The sequence below is a fragment of the Microcaecilia unicolor genome, chromosome 1 (assembly GCF_901765095.1).
Source record: "Microcaecilia unicolor chromosome 1, aMicUni1.1, whole genome shotgun sequence".
Lineage (NCBI taxonomy): Eukaryota > Metazoa > Chordata > Amphibia > Gymnophiona > Siphonopidae > Microcaecilia > Microcaecilia unicolor.
The window spans coordinates 71,275,102-71,293,318 of record NC_044031.1 but is presented as its reverse complement, the minus strand read 5'-3'; the positions used below and the strand labels follow the sequence as shown (position 1 = coordinate 71,293,318).

At 39.7% G+C, this 18,217-nt stretch overlaps 1 protein-coding gene across 4 annotated transcripts in view; it reads left to right on the top strand.

Annotated features, from left to right (window-relative positions):
* KMT2C (lysine methyltransferase 2C) overlaps positions 1-18,217 on the top strand; it is a 917,733-nt gene that overhangs the window by 474,919 nt on the left and 424,597 nt on the right. For all 4 annotated transcript variants that reach the window (XM_030198371.1, XM_030198346.1, XM_030198363.1 and 1 more), the window contains 3 exons: positions 3,118-3,219; positions 9,399-9,503; positions 12,212-12,393. In XM_030198371.1, the coding sequence (XP_030054231.1) occupies positions 3,118-3,219; positions 9,399-9,503; positions 12,212-12,393 (389 nt within the window). The remainder of the gene's footprint in view (positions 1-3,117; positions 3,220-9,398; positions 9,504-12,211; positions 12,394-18,217) is intronic.

Genomic DNA, 18,217 nt, shown 5'->3' with positions numbered 1-18,217 from the left:
TATTTTTGGAAAGCGTGAACAGACGCTTCACATCCACCTGTTCCACTCCACTCATTATTTTATATACCTCTATCATGTCTCCCCTCAGCCGTCTCTTCTCCAAGCTGAATAGCCCTAGCTTCCTTAGTCTTTCTTCATAGGGAAGTCGTCCCATCCCCGCTATCATTTTAGTCGCCCTTCGCTGCACCTTTTCCAATTCTACTATATCTTTCTTGAGATGCGGCGACCAGAATTGAACACAATACTCAAGGTGCGGTCGCACCATGGAGCGATTCAACGGCATTATAACATCCTCACACCTGCTTTCCATACCTTTCCTAATAATACCCAACATTCTATTCGCTTTTCTAGCCGCAGCAGCACACTGAGCAGAAGGTTTCAGTGTGTTATCGATGACGACACCCAGATCCCTTTCTTGATCCGTAACTCCTAACGTGGAACCTTGCATGACGTAGCTATAATTCGGGTTCTTTTTTCCCACATGCATCACCTTGCACTTGCTCACATTAAACGTCATCTGCCATTTAGCCGCCCAGTCTCCCAGTCTCGTAAGGTCCTCTTGTAATTTTTCACAATCCTGTCGCGAGTTAACGACTTTGAATAACTTTGTGTCATCAGCAAATTTAATTACCACGCTAGTTACTCCCATCTCTAAATCATTTATAAATATATTAAAAAGCAGCGGTCCTAGCACAGACCCCTGAGGAACCCCACTAACTACCCTTCTCCATTGTGAATACTGCCCATTTAACCCCACTCTCTATTTCCTATCCTTTAACCAGTTTTTAATCCACAATAGGACATTTCCTCCTATCCCCTGACCCTCCAATTTCCTCTGTAGCCTTTCATGAGGTACCTTGTCAAACGCCTTTTGAAAATCCAGATACACAATATCAACCTGCTCCCCTTTGTCCACATGTTTGTTTACTCCTTCAAAGAATTGAAGTAAATTGGTCAGGCAAGATTTCCCCACACAAAAGCCGTGTTGACTCGGTCTCAGTAATCCATTTCCTCGGATGTGCTCTGTAATTTTGTTTTTAATAATAGCCTCTACCATTTTCCCCGGCACCGACGTCAGACTCATCGGTCTATAATTTCCCGGATCTCCCTTGGAGCCTTTTTTAAAAATGGGCGTTACATTGGCCACCCTCCAATCTTCCAGTACCACGCTCGATTTTAAGGATAAGTTGCATATCACTAGCAGTAGCTCCACAAGCTCCTTTTTCAGTTCTATCAGTACTCTAGGGTGAATACCATCCGGTCCAGGAGATTTGCTACTCTTCAGTTTGCCGAACTGCCCCATTATGTCCTCCAGGTTTACCGTGAAGTCAGTAAGTTTCTCCGACTCATCCGCTTGAAATACCATTTCCAACACCGGTATCCCACCCAAATCACGTGGTCTATCTGATTATATGTCATTGCCCAAAGATTTATGTGGGTGAAACAACTTGACCTCTGCAGAAACGCATAACTGAACATAAGAGCTATTTGAAAAAATCAAGGAAAGAGGCACCCATTGTAGAACATTGTTTAGAATTCGGACGTACTTTTTCCTCTTTGCAGGTTTGTGCGGAAGGCTCCCCTAACAGATTAAAGAGGTTGCTACAGTGGGAACAATTCTGGATTTATCGTCTAAAGACTGAAGAGCCAATGGAATTAAATCTGAGAATAGATTGGAGGAGTTTCTTTTAAAGTTTGCAATGATCTGTCATATGGTTTTATTATTATGTGGGGGTTTTGACATTTATCTGGAGTTTTTTTTTTTTTATTATTTGTTTATTAATTTCAGTATAATTAACAAGCATAACTTGTTTATGAAATACAGCCAGAGAGATTATGCCATATAATTAATTAAACAAAGGGGAAAAAAATAATTAGCTTCTTCAGACCACAATTCAAAAATGGAAGAACAAAAGAATAGAGAAGATTACAAGTAGAAATAGATATTAAGGAAATATTCGCTGCATGGAGTTTTTTTTTTTAATGAGAGGCATTTTTCACAAATGGTGCCACCTATGAATAATGATACATAGTTATTTGAATGTGTGACATCTACCGGAAGTGACATATAGGAGATTTGAAAGACTGAAATTTATAAAGAAAAGACGCCGTGGCCATGTTAATGGGAATCCTGTGAACTGAAGACAGATTGCATTTAAACTACTGGCAAGTACTTGTTGAATAACTATATTTGTTTTATATCTGGATCTTTTGGGGTTTTTGCATGTTTTTTCACTTAAGAATTTTTTTGTTTGCCGATTGTCTTCGCAAGCGGTTTAGAACTTTAAGCTAAGTCTTTTTCATAATAAGGTAAAGTTGTTTTTTTTTAATTATAAGATCTTTTGGATTCAGTATTTCTGTTAAGTTTTTAGCAAGATAAGAATTCAGTAAAGGGGTTTTTATGCCGATGAAGAAAGTTGACCCATGTTGGTTCCTCCTCATCCCATAAATAAGTATACTGAGTGGAGGTTTAGGCACAGAGGCTTTTTCCCTTTCTCATTATATGGTCTTGCACCTCACAGGAATTTATTAGTACAGAAAGTACTTTGTAGTTCATATCAAGGGAGGTTGATTTTGTTGTGCAGTTGTGATACTCTCTTGTCCTCCTGTTTATTTATCATCCCCTGGAATACACATTACAGTACGAATGAGCTCATTAGAATAAATTTGCTTGGGGTTCTCGGTGGCTGCTAAAGGCACTTATTAGGGCCACAGAAAAACCCCTTTACGCATTACAAAGTAACTAAATGTTTGCTTTAGACTGGCTAGAACCAGTCTAACGCAAATGTTAATAGCACTGTAAGCTTTGTGCATCTGGCCCTAAGATCAAAAGCTCAAAACCTTCACTGTATTGAAAAAGTTGCAATGCTGTTATATACCATAACTACAGTGGGGACCCTCAAGTATTTTGTTTTCAGTTGTATAAAAATGCTGGTTTTTAAATTAAGAATGCATTCAAACTTGTTATCTTTATATTCATCTTGAAACTGTTGCACACATTCTATATTTAATTTTACTATAGCCTGTAATGAACTGTGGCTGCATTCTTTGTAAGTCTGAAATGATGTGTCTCTTATAATGACTAAACTGTTGAAACTATTTACTTTGTTATTTCAGGTGACTGCAGTTGATATTTCTTCAAATAAGGATGAGGAAGAAAATTCAATGCATAATACAGTTGTCTTATTTTCCAGCAGTGACAAGTTTACTTTATATCAGGTTAGACATACTTTTCACTTTTTTAATCACTTGTGGATTATTGTTTTAAGAAACAGTGATTTTCATCATCATACTTGTAAACTTAAACATCTGAGGCCAAAGGCAGAGAATAAAATGTAGGGATGTATGTTCTTTTGAAAAGATATGGGAAAGCATCAGCAGTATTCCTGACATTTTGGGTTTGCAGATGCATTTTGCCCAGGCTCCATCTGTTTGTCTGCCCAGCACTATATATAGGTACAAAGACGCACGCATACACCCCTCATTTAGCCCCTGTCATCCTAATAAGCCACAAATGGAGGAAGGGAAACGATATAATTTTGTTACACTCTAAATGTACCCTTTTCAACTTGTTCCTGTGGTGTCAGTGATATGTACCATTGACAGCGGATCCCCACCAATATGTCTGACAGTTCATCTAATGGATAATTGGTCTAAAATACTCAACAGCTAATGAGTCAGTTGATATAATGAATCAGTTGGTCTAAACAAAAGAGGAAACTACTGATGCAAAAATCTGTGTAATTCTGTAAGAAAAACTACCGCAAGATATAGAAATTAAAGATTAGCACACAAACATTATGAAAGAAGTTAATTTTATAAGCTCATATATATGAGTGAAGAAAGTTAATATGAGAAAATTAAAATACACGTAAGTTTGTCAATGTTCACAGCTTTTGTTTCCATCTCATTCTTAAACAGCCCTTCAAAGCTGCACTTGCACCTCTATCGCATTCAATTAATTTTTTACCTGTTGTATTATAGTACCAAGTGGATTCCTGGGTTAATGCCTTGATTAAACTTCTGCATCTACTACTACTACTATTTAGGGATGATGTGCAGTGCAGCTACTCATACCCATTGAACCTAACTTACCTACAGCCCTGAATAAACTGCCTGTCTAACATCAGTTCAAGAATGAGCTCAGCACAACAAACTTTGCCTGAACCCAAGTAAATCCGAGCTTCACTGAGTCCCTAACATATGTGGACACGTACCTGACATCAAAATTTCTTTTGGGAAGTATGAACTCCCCCTTAAATCACAAGTTAGGAACCTTGGAATACTGTTAGATTCAACACTTAGTCTGATTCCTCAAATCCAAGCAACCTTCAAGAGCTGCTTCTACTATTTGCGACAACTACGCTGCCTCCCTTCTTAAATCGAGAAGGAAAATCTTATCCCAGTTGTGCATGCCATGATAACATCAAGACTGGATTACTGTAATGCACTCTACAGTGATCTGACAACAAAGGGTCTGCACCAGCTCCAATTGATTTGAATGCTGCAGCAAGACTCATAGAAGGTTGCAAGCGATAAGACCATATCACACCATTTTTTGCAAAAACTTCATTGACTACCACACAATACAGGGCTAAATTTAAAACTCTGTTTGATCTTCAAGGCCCTTAAAGGAAATGGCCCCGAGTACTTGAAGAACAGGAGGACCCTCTAGACGCCTCCAAGAACACTAAAGTCCTCCCAGGGGTATCCCTAACCACACCCTCTCCAAGAGACATTTCACAATGAGATATCTTCAAGTGAGCCTTCCCCGGAGTATCCCCCACACTCTGGAATGCATTCCCTGAAAGGCTCACTAACACAAGACTATCTGTACTTCAGGAAGCAGGTGAAATCTTGGCTTTTCAACCAGGCCTTTAATGGAAGAAGTAACTAATTTCTTAGTCACACACACACACACACACACACACACAAGGAGTGACACAGGCTGCACATACTAGCAGGACATGTTTATCTACTCCTAGCTGAGATAACAGGAGTGGAGGCGTGGCCTAGTGGTTAGGGTGGTGGACTTTGGTCCTGGGGAACTGAGGAACTGAGTTCGATTCCCGGCACAGGCAGCTCCTTGTGACTCTGGGCAAGTCACTTAACCCTCCATTGCCTGCCGCATTGAGCCTGCCATGAGTGGGAAAGCGCGGGGTACAAATGTAACAAAAATACAAAATAAAATAAAATGTAATCATTTCTCTGACCTCATGTGCAAAATTAGTCACTTTATTTTTCAACTCCTCTTATTCTCTTACCTATCTATATGTTCCATCTTTGCTTATACCCTACGCTATTAAAATGTTCTGTTACGTATTGTTTTGATATTGTAAATAGTATACTATCTGGCTCATTTTCAGAACAGAAAAACATCTAAAAAGTGGCATAAAGCAGCATTTGGACATTTTTATCACATAAATGACCAAATCAGTATTTTCGAAACCTATTTTTAGACATTTTTCTATGAAGTACGTCAGAAGTATGTCCAAATCTCAAGGGGGCGTGTCGGGCGTATTCAGGGCGGGACTTGGGCGTTCCTAAGACTTAGACGTTTTTAAGCCATAATGGAACAAAACAAAGGCGTTTTGAGCTAGGCCTGTTTTTATAATGAATAAGGCACAAAAAAATGTCCCAAATAACCAGATGACCACTGGAGGGAATAATGGGTGATCTCCCCTTATTCCCCCAGTGGTCACTAACCCTCTCCCACCCCTAAGAAATGTGATGAAAAACATTATTTGCTAGGGGGCATGGCAAATGGCGGTGCGATTTCCGGTGAGAGAACGCTATCCTGTTGCTTGACGCTTCTTCGGAGAAAACCTTTTGCTTCTTTCCAATATGCCTCATACTAAGAGGAAAGGGAACATCAGGTTAGTTCCCCCACCTACCTTGACCTCGTCCCCAGTCCAGCAGAGGCTGGATCGATTCCTCTCCGGAGCCTCTCTGTTGAATTTGAGGGCGGATCCTGTAGCGGAGTGCACCGAGGGAGCGGAATCTCCGCAGGGACAGGAAACATCACTATCACCTCCCTCAGTTTCCAACAACCCTCCTTGTCTGGCTTCCACTGCTTCGGTAAAGGAAAGTACGCAGGCTACTGAAAGTGCAGCGTCTGAACTTCCTGTTGGGGGAATACCGTTTCAGAAGTGGCACCTGGAAAGTGAGGCCAGTGGATTCTCTGCGGCCTTGGAAACAACAAAGGAGGTTGACCTTGGACAAATATGGGAAATGCTCAACAAAATAAACTTAATTCTACAAAAATCTTCAGGTGAGATAACTACTTTGCATCAAAAATTTGAAGAACTAGTTAACAAAGTGGATATTGTTAAGGAAGATCTGTCTTCCCAGATTAAACAGATACAAACTGAAGTAAAACAAATTCAAGATTTTAATTCTACAACAATCAAAGATAAAAATGGCTCTCCATAAAAAAATCGAGCAAATAGAGAACTATAATAGACATTTGAATCTTCGTATACTAAAATTTCCTAAAGTTCCTGGGAGCTCTCCAAATGATATGTTTAAAAGATATTTGTTAGAGAATTTGAAAATTCCTCAAGGAGCAATTCCTCCTATAAATAAGATTTACTATTTGCCTAAAAACTCAGTGAATGAAGGAGAAAATAGAGGACGCATAGATTTGACCATAGATGTGAATAACATTTCAGCAATTTTGGAACAATCGTTAGAAAATTGCACTGAGAGAGCCACTCTTTTGGTGGCATTTGTTTTTGAACAAGATCTTAAAGCTATTCTTAGACTTCACTTCAAGCAATCAAGAACTCCTTTTGGTGGAAATAGGATTTGGATTTATCCAGACGTTACAAAATCGACCCAAGAAAGGAGACAAATTTTTCTGACTATGAAACAGGAGGTTTTGGAACTTGGGGGCACTTTCTTCCTAGCCTATCCGTGTAAATGTTTGATTCAGTATCTTGATGTAAAGTATATGTTTTACTCACCTGAACAATTAAGAGCATTCTTGGATTTGAAAAAGTTGTAATTAAGTTGGATTTAATTTTGGATAAATACGGAGAGGGAGATCACACGTAGTCTTTCCTAAAAAGTATAAACTTTACCTAAATACTCCTATTAATATTACCACGTCCCCACATTTATAGTGGTCTAAGGAAGCTGATATTGTGTTATGTATAAGCTTTGTTTCTTTTTTTTGTATTATTTCTTATAAGCTGTGTTTGCTTGCGCAAGTGTTTAACTTGTAAAATAAATTGTTAAATGATAAATAAAGAATAAAAACAAAACATTATTTGCCAGTAATTATGCCAACCTCAGATGTTATACTCGGGTCCATTAGAATAGCATGCAGGTCCATGGAGTAGTCTAGTAGTGGTGCAGTGTACTGCAGACAGGTGGACCCAGGCTCCTACCTCTCCCTAGCTGTTACACTTGTGGAGGAAACTGAGCTCTCCAAAACTCACCAGAAACCCACTGTACCCTACTACTACTACTATTTAGCATTTCTATAGCGCTACAAGGCATACGCAGCGCTGCACAAACATAAGGGCTATGGTAGTGGTGTATAGATGGGGGTAGTGGGTTTTGGGGGGGCTCAGCAGACAAGGTAAGAGAATAATGGTGAGATAAGTACATAAGTAATGCCATACTGGGAAAAGACCAAGGGTCCATCGAGCCCAGCATCCTGTCCACGACAGCGGCCAATCCAGGCCAAGGGCACCTGGCAAGCTTCCCAAATGTACAAACATTCTATACATGTTGTTCCTGGAATTGTGGATTTTTCCCAAGTCCATCTAGTAGCGGTTTATGGACTTGTCCTTTAGGAAACCGTCCAACCCCTTTTTAAACTCTGCCAAGCTAACCGCCTTCACCACTTTCTCCAGCAACGAATTCCAGAGTTTAATTGTACGTTGGGTGAAGAAAAACTTTCTCCGATTTGTTTTAAATTTACTACACTGTAGTTTCATGGCATGCCCCCTAGTCCTAGTATTTTTGGAAAGCGTGAACAGATGCTTCACATCCACCTGTTCCACTCCACTCATAATTTTATATATCTCTATCACGTCTCCCCTCAGCCGTCTCTTCTCCAAGCTGAATAGCCCTAGCCTCCTTAATCTTTCTTCATAGGGAAGTCGTCCCATCCCCGCTATCATTTTAGTCGTCCTTCGCTGCACCTTTTCCAATTCTACTATATCTTTCTTGAGATGCGGCGACCAGAATTGAACACAATACTTAAGGTGCGGTCGCACCATGGAGCGATACAAGGCCTTATAACATCCTCACTCCTGTTTTCCATACCTTGCCTAATAATACCCAACATTCTATTCGCACCTGGAAGCTTTTTATGAAGTCCACTGCAGTGCCCCCTAGTGTGCCCTATTGTCTATGGATGTCAGGGGGACAAGTCTACTAAAACTCCTGGCGCCTCTTACATCCCAGTGACTTGATTTTGTGCGTTTTGCACTTGGATGGTGTTCCCCCCCCCCCCCTGAAAATTGACCAACCCCCCCCCCCCGAACAAATCACAAAACAGTATTTTTAAAGATAAATGACCTTTTTTCCTAGTCGAACTTAGACGTCATATCGAAAATGCCCATCTATGCCATACTTTGTACTGTTATTTGAATATTTTTGCTGCTGTAATTGTTGCTTCTGTTTGATTTATTCTTACTGTACACCGCCTTGAGTGAATTCTTTCAAAATGGTGGTAAAGAAATCCTAATAAATTAAATAAATTAAATTATTGACTTAAAAAAAAGTGATCTGCACATGACAAATATATTACTTCACATCTTTATCTTGATTATTTGCTTTTTAGATGAGTTGTCCATTAGATGATTTAACTTTTAGATGACTTGTCACTTTAGATCAACTGGCATTAGATGAATTGTCTCTTGAGACAAATTATATCCTTAGACCAGTTGTACCAAATCCATTGATAACATTGCCCCTCAACAAAAAAAATGTTTAAAAATGAATAATCCTATAAATATGGGAAACTAAACAATAACATAAATGTTTGGTCTGCACACCACTAGTATACTGTTTTCTATTTTGAAAATGTAGTTGCATAAAGCATGTTATATAGTGTTTAACTTCTACTGAAAAATGTGTTAATGTTTTGTGTTAATGTTGTCACATTCAACTTTCTTTATAGTTTTGAAATCCAACATTTTAGAGATCAGAATTCTAGGATGAAACTAATTGATGTGATAATAATGAGATGCTGAGAGACTTTATGCACTAAAGGGTTTTCCCCATTGTTTTGGGGAAGTTGTGAGTCCATCAAGTACAGTTGTGGTCATGATTCATTATCGCTAGAATTCAAATGCATATATCATGGAGGAAAAATGAAAACGTGTTTTTGTAATCATTTGTTTTTATCAGTTTGGAAATAATTTACTGTTTTGATGTTTTAGGATATGTGTGTAGTTTGTGGGAGTTTTGGCCAAGGTGCAGAGGGAAGGTTGCTTGCGTGTTCTCAGTGTGGTCAGTGTTACCATCCATACTGTGTCAGTATTAAGGTGAGAGCTGCTTTACAAGTGTATATTAGTATTTGCAATTTGTGTATTGTATATTCAGGCATTCTCTCTCTCTCTCTTTATCTCTCTCTATCTAGCTATAAGGGTCTAAAATACAAGCTAGTACATGCGTCTAGCTTTTCCTACATCGGCACACAGATGTGGAATTCATTGCCGCTTGATCTGAAGGCTATTCACGACCTAAAAAAACTTTCGAAAATCATTAAAGACTTACCTTTTCAACAAGACTTACCATAATAATCAATAATAGGATTTGTAACACACCGCTAGTCACTTGATATTCTGTTTTCTTCTTTACTGAATTGATTATATCCTCTATGTCTACACTTGTTCTGTATGTAATTAATTGTGTATCTACTCTTGAATGACGCTTGACATGATGTAATATTGTAAGCCACATTGAGCCTGCAAATAGGTGGGAAAATGTGGGATACAAATGCGGGATACAAATCTCTCTGGATTTAGGGCCAGATTCTTTTTAAGGCACCTAAAAAGTCAGCGCAGTAAACATTTCCGGTTAAACGTATCCTTTAAGCAGCACCTAGATTTTATGCACAGTATATAGGATACACTAAGTTGATATCCCAGCGCCTAAAACTATGCGCCTCCATTTACACCAGCAAAAACATGCCATACATCTCTGCGTGTAGATTTACTTGCAGTGGGCCATATTCTATAACTACATGCGTAAATTTTGGAACGCCCATCAAATGCCCAATTCCCCACCCAAAACCATGCCCCTTTTGAACGGCGCACATTAGAATTTAGGTGCAGTTCATTATAGAATACGCTTAGCGAGTTGTGCGCATAAATGTTATCTACTGCCAATTAGTGCTCATTAATGCTTGTTAGATGCTGTTACCAACACTGTTTAGCTTGTTAAGCCAGTTACGTTATGCATGTTGTTATGGAATATGCTTAGATTTCAGTGCAGAATGCTAGGCATGCTGTATAGAATCCGGGGGTTAGCGCATGAAAACAGGGTACTGCACAAAACCGTTAAAACATTTTGCCATATTTTTTCCATTTCAGCACACTAAACCCTATGTTTAATGAATTTTTGGGAGGGGCATGGCATGGGCAGAGAATGTGCATTCCTTTGTTATTCAGCGTTTGCTAACTGGATAACACAGCGTTAACAGAGAAGCACTTAATGCCTCCGAAATAAGAGGTGGTAAGTGCTTCCATGTTAATTTTTTGCAGGTTTCACTCACTAATGGGAACATTAACACACAACCTCGAAAAAACAAACAAACAAAAAAAGGCAGGCCCTGTTGAGGCTCATTTTGAAAGCACATAGTCTTACAGTTTCATAGGTTACTATATAACTTTGTAAGTCTAATTGCTTTGAAAATGAGCACTAAAATGTGCTGCATACTGTGTTTACTGCATGCTAAAGTCCAGATTTTTGCACACTTTAGTAAAAGGGCTCCTGGGAGCATTATCATCATCAACTTAATATAATACTTATATTTTCTGCATGACAGCATTTTAAAATATCTCATTAAAATCTAATTTTTACCTCACATTTCTTCAGAATTCTTAATTCATTTAGAGGTAATTCACAACATAGATAATTTGTGAAGCTGAATATGTTTGTTTTTTTAAAGAGTGTCACATTTCCTGGTACGTGCAAAAAATAAATGTATTCTAGTATGGGATTTTTTGGTTGGATGGTAAATTTGATGGTATTTTAATTATTTAATATATTTGCAATTTATATTTTGAAATATGATTTATCACACTTCTTTACTATAGACCTCATTATTTTCTGATAGAATCTATTCATTAATAAAAGCATAATATTTATTTATGTAAAACATTTCTAAACCATACTATCCAGTTGACCCTAGGCGGTGTACATCTGAAGCATGCATAGTGAAAGACACAAAAACATAACAGAATACACAGAAGTACAACAAAAATCACTAAATGAATACATCTTCACCAAGGTTAAAATCTTGCAACTCTCCTGTCAGGAAACTATGTATAAACTACCTTATTATATAGAATTATTTAACTTGTCTCATTAAAGGGACATTTTACTAAAATGTGCATAAATGTGCAGTTACTGTGGCTTAACATGGGATTTTGCTACACGGTAGCTGCAAATTTCATGGCACCTTTTAGGGGTGTTCCCATTATTTATTTTTGCAGGTCATACATTAATGTTCCTATTAGCACATGGTACCTGCTGAGAGTTAATATGTGTGACCACTTACCACCTCCTGTTTAGAAGGCAGTAAGATGTCCTATGTGAATTCTACAACTGTGTTAAGATGTCCTGTGTTAATTCTAGTCAGTTAGCACATGATAAGTGTAACCTGCTAGCTGGCTAACACTTCTACACCCACTCTCTACCAATGCCACACCCTCTGAAGGAAACAAAAATCCGAAAAATGCAGTAACATATGGTTTTTAATGTGCAGAAACAAGCAAACCATTGCGGAACCCCTTAAAGCAGTTGCGCGGTATTAAAGGCTTAACACCTGTTAGTAAAAAGAGCCCCTAGATGTTAATTTATATTCTTCTAGCATTGTTTGTTTTCAATTGTTAAATGTAGATTTGTTGTGAAGAGTAGTTGGCAGAATGTGGAAGTGAAAATGAATTGAATTTAATATCCAGTATATTAAGCATAAAATGTGAAAAAACAGTTCTGAATTATCAGACTATTTTCTCTTAATCTCCAGATCACTAAGGTTATACTCAGTAAAGGCTGGAGGTGCTTGGAGTGCACAGTTTGTGAAGCCTGTGGAAAGGCTACAGACCCTGGAAGATTATTGCTGTGTGATGATTGTGACATCAGCTACCATACTTACTGCCTGAATCCACCACTGCAAACAGTCCCAAAAGGAAGCTGGAAGTGCAAATGGTTAATTGTGTTCTCATACTATCATTTTACCAGGTTTCAACTGACAGTGGCTCACCTGATTAGGATATCTGTTATTCATTCATGTATTTAAGAATATATGCACAAGACATTCCAGAATGATCACCTCTAAAGATGTTTGAGTTTATAGCATCGCTTGTGGTCCTGACTTATCCCTAATACATAAGCTGCTCTTTTTCCTAATTTTCTATTCTATTCTCAACATGTCTGTTGCCTACTCATTTAGATCCACGCAACATACATTAAAAAAAATAAGCTGGCAAATTAGCCAGGAGCATACAAGCAAATATATAAACCACATAAATCAGAAAACTACAACATATTCATAAGAATTTTTCAAATAAGTTTTTATTGACCATCAAAAAGGATAATAGGAAGGTTGAAGTGTAATCTGAACAAGTAAGTTATTCCAAACTTTGTCCATCTGAAAATTAGGCACCGATTGCACATGTAAACTGTAAATGCTAGCACTTAAGTGCATGATTGTTACAGTGCATGTGAAAATGCAATCTGCGCACACAGTGATCTATAATATAGATGCACAACACACAGCATAATTGCAAGGGGGCATACTCTAGGGTGGGCAAGGGCGGGTTCCGTATTTATGTGCATATCTTACAGAATGCTGTTATACATTAGAGTACCTCATATAGGTGTGCCTATTTATGCCTGCTATTGACATAGTGTAAGTGGGTGCATCTAAATGTTGGCACATAAATTCCAGCTTACCTAGTATTTTATAATGTAATCTGGCCACCCAGATGCCATTATAAAATTAGCACTGCATCTTGATGCCTAAATTTTGGTGCCCTTTATAGAATTCCCCCCTATGGGCTAGATGCTGTAAATGGCATCCAAAGATCCATGCCAAGATGGTGCACGCTAAGCTAATATTCTATATAGGGTGATCTGCTTAGAACGACCTTTACAGAATACTAGCTTAGCGTGCATTTCATGCTTAACTTTGGGCCAGAAGCATTTATGCCTGCCAAAGGCTGGTGTAGATACTTGTGCCTAACTGATGGCAGGTGTGCAAATGCAGGTATTCTATAACATTGCTTCTAATTTCTGGGAATGCCCTTGACCCTCCCATGCCCTTCCTATGGCCACACACCCTGTTGAGTTGCGTTCTGTAGAATTTAGGTGTGCATGTTATAGGGCATAGGGCAGATCTGCGTATAACTTCTAATTACTGCCAATTGTGTGCATGTTATCACCTAATTCTGAGGTTTTCAATCTAGTCCTCGGGGCACAGCCAGCCATTTGGGTTTTCAGTATATCAGGATAGCCCTAAGGGCTAGGTTGAAAACCCCTGGTCTAATTATTTCCAATAACTACATGTCCAACTTTGGGTGACCTCTACAGAATCCAGGAGTATATATCTTATCCCTCAGCAATTCATTAAGCCATTTTAATACTAGACCAGACATACCACTCAATTTCTCTAATCATAAAGGCAGATGAAATACCAAACTGGAGTAAAATCATTTGACCACTTTGGCCCAGTATTTTCTTAACTTCTGAAGCCTACCTTAAAAGTACCAGTGCTGAATAAAGGCTGAAACCAAAACTAGGATGTTACTGTATTACAAGCATATCTAGCTAGAAAATCTGAAAATTGAGAGGCCACTAGCATTTCACGCATTTTTAGTAAGGAAAGGAATGTAAGCAATAGTTGTCTGGAAGAGTCAAGTTAAGTCTAGTCCCTCTAAATTCAGTATTGGTGTTAATATAATATTTCCCAAGGACAAAGGGAAATCTCCTATAGCTAGAACCTTGTATACCAAAAGAAAAATCTGATATCAGTAAGAATTTCAAGTAATAACTTAGTGGGAAAAGGATCTAATGTACAATAATGTGGAAGAAATTTTAGCTAAAATAGATTTAACTAAGTGAACAGAAACGGGTGACTAATTTGATTACACCATCCACCAGATCAAATCTATTAAGTTGAGAAATTGATCTTATAGAGAGAACTTCGAAAAAAATTCAAAGAAGATGGGCTTCACACTCAAGGAGCCTGGTCCTTCCAGGAAGCAGGTTTTCAGAACAACCTCCTGGAGCTCCGAGCGATCTGGAACGCTCTGAAGGCTTTCAGAGATTGGCTGTCCAACCAAATTATCTTAATTCAAACAGACAGATTGCGATGTACTATACCAACAAGCAGGGGGGCACTGGATCTCGCCCTTTGTGTCAGGAAACCGTCCAGATGTGGCTTTGGGCATGCCATCACGGCATGTTTCTCCAAGCCACATATCTGATAGGCGTAAACAACAGTCTGGCCGACAGGTTGAGCAGGCTAATGCAACCTCACGAGTGATCACTGAAAATGGGTGTCACCTGCAAGATCTTCTGAGTGTGGGGCACCCCCTTGGTGGATCTTTTTGCCACTCAAATCAATCACAAGGTCCCTCAGTTCTGTTCCAGGTTTCAGGCCCATGACAGACTAGCGTCAGATGCTTTTCTCCTACATTGGGGGACAGGCCTTCTGTATGTGTATTCTCCCATACCTCTAGTAGGGAAGACTTTGCTGAAACTCAAGCAAGACCATGGAACCGTGGAGATTGGAATGTTTTCTGACCTTCATCACTCAGAACGAGGGGATGCTTCTACATCCCAACCTCCAGTCACTGGCTCTCATGGCCTGGATGTTGAGAGCCTAGAATTTGCTTCCTTGGGTCTTTCAGAGGGTATCTCTCAGGTCTTTCTTCCAGGAAAGATTCCACTAAGAGATGTTACTCTTTCAAATGGAGGAGGTTTGCCATCAGATGTGACTGCAACGCCATGGATCCTCTATCTTGTCCTACACGGACCCTACTTGAATACCTTCTACACTTGTCGGAGTCTGGTCTCAAGACCAACTCAGTAAGGGTTCACCTTAGTACAATCAGTGCTTATCAGCGTGTAGAGGGTAAGCCTATCTCTGGACAGCCTTTAGTTGTTCGCTTCATGAGAGGTTTGCTTTTGTCAAAGCCCCCTCTCAAACCTCCTACAGTGTCATGAGATCGCAACGTCATTCTCACCCAGATGATAAAAGCTTCTTTTGAGCTACTGAATTCCTGCCATCTGAAGTACTTGACCTGGAAGGTCATTTTCTTGGTGGCTGTTACTTCAGCTCGTGAGGTCAGTAAGCTTCAGGCCCTAGTAGTGGATGCACCTTATACTAAGTTTCATCATAATAGAGTAGTCCTCCACACACACCCTAAGTGCCTGCGGAAGGTGGTATCGGAGTTCCATCTGAACCAGTCATTTGTCTTGCCAACATTCTTTCCCTGTCCTCATGTCCACCCTGGCGAAAGCAGCTTGCGCACCTTGGACTGCAAGAGAGCATTGGCCTTTTACGTGGAACAGATGAAGCTCTTCATACAGTCTGCCCAGTTTATTGCTTTTAATCCCAACAGGAGGGGAGTCGCCATCGGAAAAAGCACAATTTCCAATTGGCTAGCAGATTGCATTTCCTTCGCTTATGCCGTAGCTGGGCTGACTCTGTAGGGCCATGTCATGGCTCATAATGTTAGAGCCATGGCTGCGTCGGTGGCTCACTTGAAGTCAGTCTCCATTGAAGAGATTTGCAAAGTTGCAACGTGGTCTTCAGTCCACACATTCTCATCACAGTACTTCCTTGAGCAGGATACCCGACGCGGTAGTCGGTGTGGGCAGTCGGTACTTCAAAATCTGTATGGGGTTTAGAATCCAGCTCCACCCACCTAAACCCCTTTTTTTATTCTATTCCAGGCTTTACTCTCAGCTAGCTGTATATAGTTTTAGGTTAATCGACGTTTTGTCCTCGCTGTTGCGAGGCCCAATTGACCAGTGTTTATTGTTTTGCATGAGCCTGGATGCTTGGGATAACTCAGTTGTGAGAACAACTCAGCCTGCTTGTCCTCGGAGAAGCGAAGATACTTACCTGTTGCAGGTATTCTCCAAGGACAGCAGGCAAACCCGCCCACCTCCACCTGGAGTTGTTTTGCTTCTTTTGCTTTTATTTATTTATTTGTTGCATTTGTATCCCACATTTTCCCACCTATTTGCAGGCTCAATGTGGCTTACATTATGCCGTAGTGGCGATCGCCATTTCCGGAATGAGGAATACAAAGTGGTATTGCATTAAAGTTCATAAGTGAGAGTAAGTTAAGCAGTCAAGTATAGAGAGTTCATTTCCAGAATGAGAAATAAAGTGGTATTGCGTTAAAGTTCATTAGTGACAAAGTAAATGAAGTAGTCCAGTATAGAGAGTTCGCGTTTGTCCAGTTCTGGTATAAGTTTTATTGTCTTGTATTTAGGATGGATCATTGTGGTATGCCTTTTTGAACAGGTTGGTTTTTAGTGATTTTCAGAAGTTTGTTAGATTGTGCATTGTTTTTATGACGTTTGGTAGTGCATTCCATAGTTGCGTGCTTATGTAGGAGAAGCTGGATGCATATGTTGATTTAACTGACGGGTGGAAAGTCAGTCCACGCAGTTTTTCTTTTTGCTATTGCAAATGCCGGTTCCCAGGCCAACGTGGACGTCAACCCAGCATGCTCAATTTAGTGACAAGCTTGCTGTAAAACCAGTAAAGATTGTGGGTACAAGGTAAATGAAAAACTTTATAGATGGTTCAGAATATCAGAAAAAAGTGATAGGATTAGACTCATTCCCAACTTAATGTGTTCTACATGGGACCAGAATTTCAGCATCAGTTTTTTGCTCTACAAGCAAATTCTCTTTGAGGCAAAACTACTACATATTTATAGGTCAGTAGATGTAATGCAAACTTCAAAAGATAACGGTTGGACTATAGCATGGGTGACCAGCTTTCCCTTGAGACTAGTTGATGGTTTGATAGAACCTGAGTAAAAGCGATAGTCTACTGGATGACCTTTCTCATGTGTGATTTGAATTTCAAACAGAACAAAGCAAAAGTAGAGAACGCCACAAACTAAAACTAGCCAAAGGGACACCATATTGAATTGTTATTAGATTATCCTGCACTAGTGCATCAGTCCGACTTCTGGATTTGTTTGCGCTCTGCACCAGACTTTCATGTTTTTTTACCTGGCTTGGAAAGTTTCACTGTGACCCGCGGACCATGGTGTTACTAGGTCGGCTGGCGCATCACCCCCTCACCGAACCACCCCTCCCATGAATCACCTTACCCCCCCCCCCCCCTCCAAAACACATCGCTCTTACTTCCTGGGGGTGCAGGGAGCAATCATGTGGCTCTTGCCTCCGCCAGTTCCCTGCCTCGGAACAGGAAGTAATGTCAGAGGGAGCAGGGACCTGGCAGAGCTGACAGCTGTGTGGCTGCTCCCTGCACCCCCTTGCAGCATGCAACCGGGGTGGACCACCGCCCCATATGCCACTGCGTGTCGAGTCCTATCAATGGTGCTTTGATTAAAGGACTTCTATTATATCGCTTTCGCTGGTTTTGGTTTGTGTCATCCTCTACCTTTGCTTTGTTCTGTTTGAGTTTATGTAGAGGCATCTTCCTGTTTGTGTGTTTTGCTTGATTTGATTTTCAGGGATCCTTATCTGTAAAGAGTCTAGAAACACTAGAAAATTGGAGACAAATGAACATATATTGGGAAGTATATTGTAAACTGATATTAATTTTAACTGCTTAAACATCAGCTCAGTTCCCAGCAGGTGTGTAAAAATGGTAATAATCCTGAAGAGCCATAGATGGAAACGTTAAGTAACTGACAAATCATGCCCTCAAGATATAAAGTGTTAATTTTACTTAATAATAAAAAAATCCTTATACACCATGACTAATCCTCCCCCCTTCTCCCTATTCTAGTAGAATATAAAATGTAATCTGGTG